Source organism: Aegilops tauschii, chromosome 5 (assembly GCF_002575655.3).
Source record: "Aegilops tauschii subsp. strangulata cultivar AL8/78 chromosome 5, Aet v6.0, whole genome shotgun sequence".
NCBI classification, from domain to species: domain Eukaryota; kingdom Viridiplantae; phylum Streptophyta; class Magnoliopsida; order Poales; family Poaceae; genus Aegilops; species Aegilops tauschii.
The window spans coordinates 80086486-80091358 of NC_053039.3; the positions used below are offsets into that span (position 1 = coordinate 80086486).

At 45.0% G+C, this 4873-nt stretch overlaps 1 protein-coding gene across 1 annotated transcript; it reads left to right on the plus strand.

Moving 5' to 3' along the window:
* Nucleotides 1-242: 242 nt before the first annotated feature.
* Nucleotides 243-1214, plus strand: LOC141022579 (uncharacterized). Its single transcript, XM_073498842.1, has one exon. The coding sequence runs from the start codon at nucleotides 243-245 to the stop codon at nucleotides 1212-1214; it is 972 nt and encodes a 323-aa protein (XP_073354943.1).
* Nucleotides 1215-4873: the final 3659 nt, after the last annotated feature.

Consider the following 4873-nt stretch of genomic DNA (forward strand, 5'->3'; position numbering starts at 1 on the left):
TCCTTTCCTCTGGTGGCCGAATGGTACTTTGTAATGCCGTCCTTAATAACCTCTCTACTTATTTTATGTGCTCCTATCTGCTTCCCTCTGGTGTGATTGAGATGATCGACCGTAGACGTCGTGCCTTTTTTTGTACCGGCAAGGATACGTGCTCTGGCGCTCGCTGTCTTGTTGCTTGGGATAATGTGTGTGCAGATGTGCAGGAGGGTGGCTTCGGGATCCGCGATCTACGACGACAGAACATGTGCCTGCTCCTCAACTTCGTCCACAAGCTTCACCAACCGGACTGTCCCCCTTGGAAGAGTTGGTTCCTCCGCAGCATCAGGGGGGACGTTGGCGACTGCTCTTCGGCTCCTTCCTTCCTCGAGGTCATCGTCCGCCGGGGGCTCCCCACGTACAGGGCCATCACCCGTGTGGCGCTTGGGGACGGGCGCACTACCTCGTTCTGGCATGACCGCTGGTGCCCCGGTGGTGCCCTCTGCTTCGAGTACGCGGCGCTCTTCTCCCACTCCACGCGCCCCAACGCCTCCGTGGCGGCGGTCGCCCTCGACGGTCTTCATCTTCAGAGACGCCTCTCCTCTGTAGCTGCTTCTCAGCTGGGAGAGGTCCGGGCTCTCATCCGCGCCCTGCAGCTTGGTGACACTCCGGACCGTCGGTTCATGGCTTGGGGCGAGGACCTAGCATTCAGCTCACGCGCTGCGTTTCGGGTTCTCTCCTCCAATGGAGTGCTCTGTCAGACCTCCATCGACATTTGGTGCTCCAAACTTCCCAGGAAGATCAAGATCTTCGCTTGCTTGCTGGCTCGTGACCGCCTCAGCACGCGCGTGAACCTGTTCGCGAAGAACTGCGCCCCCTCTAGTATGTGTGCCTCCTGCTCCGCGGAGGAGACTGCTGTGCATATTTTCACCTCGTGCGCGCGCGCAGCCTCCACCTGGCGCCGCCTTGGACTGGGCCCCTTCGACTCGGTTGGCGGGATTCTCTCCTCGCCCCCGGGTGCTCCGACCTCACCTCCGCTCTGGAAGGACGGGCTCCTAGTGCTGCTTTGGCAGATCTGGAAAGCCCGGAACAACGCCACGTTCAACGGCGTCGACTGCGACGTTGGCGACATCCTCTCCAGAACTGCGGACGACATCATGCTCTGGAGCCACCGTTACAACGCTCCTGATCGCGCGCTGTTCCTGGAGACGCGTGCTTTTTTTCTTTCGGCCCTGTAACTCTCCCTCTCCCCCTCTTCGGTTTTTGCTGCTTAGTTGGTAGTTTTTTATCTCTTCGATGAAAAACTCTGTATGACTGCCAAGTCTTTCGAGTAATACAACAACCGGTGGGGCCCTGCCCCCCCCCCCCCCCCCCTCATTCTCGAAGAAAAAAACCCACTGGGCTAAGCCCCTATGCCGGTCATAACAAAAACACTCTTATATTATGGGACGGAGGGAGTATAGCACAGGGGGTCCTTGTGATGATACCTATTATTGGTACAACTTTGAAATTTGAAACGGTTGGTAAATTATTTATGCTTGTTCCCTCCTTGTCCCAGTGGATAATCACCGACATTTCACAAGCAGCGGTGCGTGCGTGAACTGACAGATCAATACTTCCGTGCATTAAACCAGCAAGGATTTATTATGCTTGCTAACAGGAATTGCCATCCTCGCGACAACTTAATTTACTATAAAAAAACGTTTGATTTGCAATGGTTAAAAATCTGACGTCGGGTTTTTGACATTCCCGATTAGAAAGTGAGGCAACAGATTTCAGCAACCAGTGAACGGTTTGCCAGATGTGAGCCGTGACAACCAGTTGAGAATTACTCCCTCCGTTCCAAAATAGATAACCCAACTTTATACTAAAGTTAGTACAAAATTGGGTCATCTATTTTGGAACGGAGGGAGTATCTTTCTGTAGTATGCTGATGACACCATCTTGTTTGTGGGAAATGGTTGCACCGACTTTTATCACAGGTTTCGGTTGCACTGGCTTTTATCACAGGTTTGTGCCAATGCGAAATGGCATCAAGTTTTACCGAGGTTATACATGCAGTTCATTCTACTCAAACTCTATCGAACAACAAGCTCTATTAAGTACTCCCTCCATCCGAAAATACTTGTCATCAAAATAGATAAAAGGGGATGTAGATATATCCCCTTTTACTCATTTTGATGACAAGTATTTCCGGACGAAGGGAGTACTACCGAGGTTATACATGAAGAAAATATTCCAAATGGTCAAATAGAACAGTGCAAATAAAATCTGAACATACAACAGCAATGCAAAGAACTAGCTATGGACAGGGATGCGTGGAAGCTTGCTATCCATGTGCCTGAGTTGGTCGCGAGATCTTATGGGTTTCACCTATAGCCTACCCCAACTTGTTTGGGACTAATTGTTGTTGTTGTTACAACAGCAATGCAATGTAAATTTATAGATCAAACGATATGGCATCATAATATCATGCATCAGACCTAATGCCATAATCTAAAAGAGATAAGCACGCGAGTATGCAAACCATAAATTAGATTATATTTGTGATTATAGTTACATGCAAAGCAACAAAGGCTCTTTCAGATATGTGAAAGGCCTGAAAAAAATGGCAAGGGGGTGGTGTTCTAAGTCATTGTTGGTCAAGGATATCCGGTCATGCAATTCAGAGATATTATATGTGATCACTACAGTGCATGCCAAAGACCATGGAGTGCTCTGATGGTAACTAAAATTTTCAGATCAATCAGGAAGGGAAGATGCAAATCCGCAAGCAATGTGACATGCTGCCAGATGGAACAAACATTTGAAGGAGCAAACTTAGGGAAACTGATAGCACAGATTACACAGCAAGCAAAATACCAGTTCATAGTATTTCTGTTTCCCACCAGATATCAATCAGACCACAAATTTTGACGCAAAGTTTGCGATGTAAGGACACCAAAGTCAGGGGCGGCTACCAAAATAAGCAGATACCATGGATGCTTCATAGTTCAGCACATCCAAAAATCTTCCACTCTCACAGGCATTTTGAAGCAGATGTCATGCCTGTTTCCTACTTTTAATAAACTTCGACTGCTCCTGAGTGAATAAGCTGCTCTCCACTGTTAAAAAAGGGTCCTCGCATGAAAAATCACTTCCTTCTTTAAAACTCCATGATTTGTGGGGTTTTCGAGCGGAGCGAGCGACTAGTGTAGCGGAGACTAGGCTTTTTTTTTTTGAGAAATCTCGCTAACTTTATCGATTCATGACAATGTTCATAGGTAGACATGTTTTTCTTTTCTTTTTCTGAGACGTAGTGGAGACTAGGCTGTGACTGTATATAGCGCTTGGTTTGTTTAGTTGGCCCAAATTCTGGGCCCATGGCTGAATTCCGAGTGAGCGACGAGTGTAGTAGTGAAGACCGGGGAGCCCCTATAGGGCGGCGATTCCTATATGACGCGCGCGAGCGTCAAGGCGTCGCCGCTTCGCTGAAGCAAAGCGATCGATTCGCTGAAGCAAAGCGATCGATCGACAAGATACGCACCCCCCCCCCCCCCACTTGAGCGAGGAACTGGTTTTGGGAACCTTCCAGAAGGTTCCCTCTACCGGTTTTTTTCAGTTATGGTTTCATTTACATGTTTTTCTGGTTTTCTTAAATACTTTTATTTTTTGTTTTATTTTTTCATTTTCTTCTTATTTCTCCCTTTTATTTTCTTTTTTCTCATTTTTCTGTTTCTTTTTTCTTTTCCATAAATTCAAAATTTCAAAAACATGTTCAGATTTGTCAAAATTCGTTTGAATTTTCATACTATGTTTTTGAAAATTTTGTTGATGTTTTCAAATTTTGTTCACAGTTCAAAAAGGTTTTGAATTCCAATTATTTGTTCACAAAATGAAGAAAAATGTTGACCATACATTGAAAAAATGTTCAGTGTGTATAAAAATGTTCATCGTGCATAGAACTTTTGTTCAGTATGCATTCAAAAAATCTTCATCGTATTTTTTTTAAATGTCCAGTGTGTATTTGAATAATGTTCATCGTGCATAGAACTTTTGTTCAGTATGCATTCAAAAAATGTTCATCGTATTTTTTTAAATGTTCAGTGTGTATTTGAATAATGTTCATCGTGCATAGAAATTTTGTTCAGTATGCATTCAAAAAATGTCATCATATTTTTTTAAAATGTTTAGTGTGTATTTGAATAATATTCATCGTTTACTAAGAAAATGTTTAGTGTGTATTCTAAATTCGCTTTCGAAAAATTGTTCACAGTACAATTTTTTTTTCAGATGTTGAAATTTGTTCACAATTTAAATTTTGTTCAATTTTTGGAAAACATATTTCATGTTTAAAAAAAGAATTAAAAAATGCACGATTTTTGAAACATTGTTCACATATTGATGAACATTTTTCACAATGTTTCCTAAGAATTGTTGGAAAATGTTGAAAAACCCAGGATCTACCACTACCGTCGGTACTTTACTGCGAACGCTGCCTTCTACACGTGAATATCTCGTAGCCCAGCTGGATAGCTCCAATAGCTTGCGTCGCGAGGTTGCGCGTTCGCTCGACGCTTCGTTTGGGCCGGCCCATTTGCGCGTCAGCTTTAGCGAAAGCAACTCGTTTTGACGCCCACGAGCGTCGAGCAGGAGCTCTCCTATAGGAGCGCCGCTGAACTCAATCGGCGCCCACTGCAGCTCCCTCGTGGGCCGGCCCAGTCTCACGTAGCGCCAGCGTAAAAAACACTATACTGAAAAAAGTTTGTACTGCGAGGAATCGAAATCGCGCCGTTGAACTGTGGCATGCTCAGTCTAACCACTTGAGCTACAAGGTACTTCTGACGGGAAATACCGCGAAACCATTAAGAAACAATTGAAGCCGCGCTGTTCCCAAAAAAAAAAACAAGAGCTAATG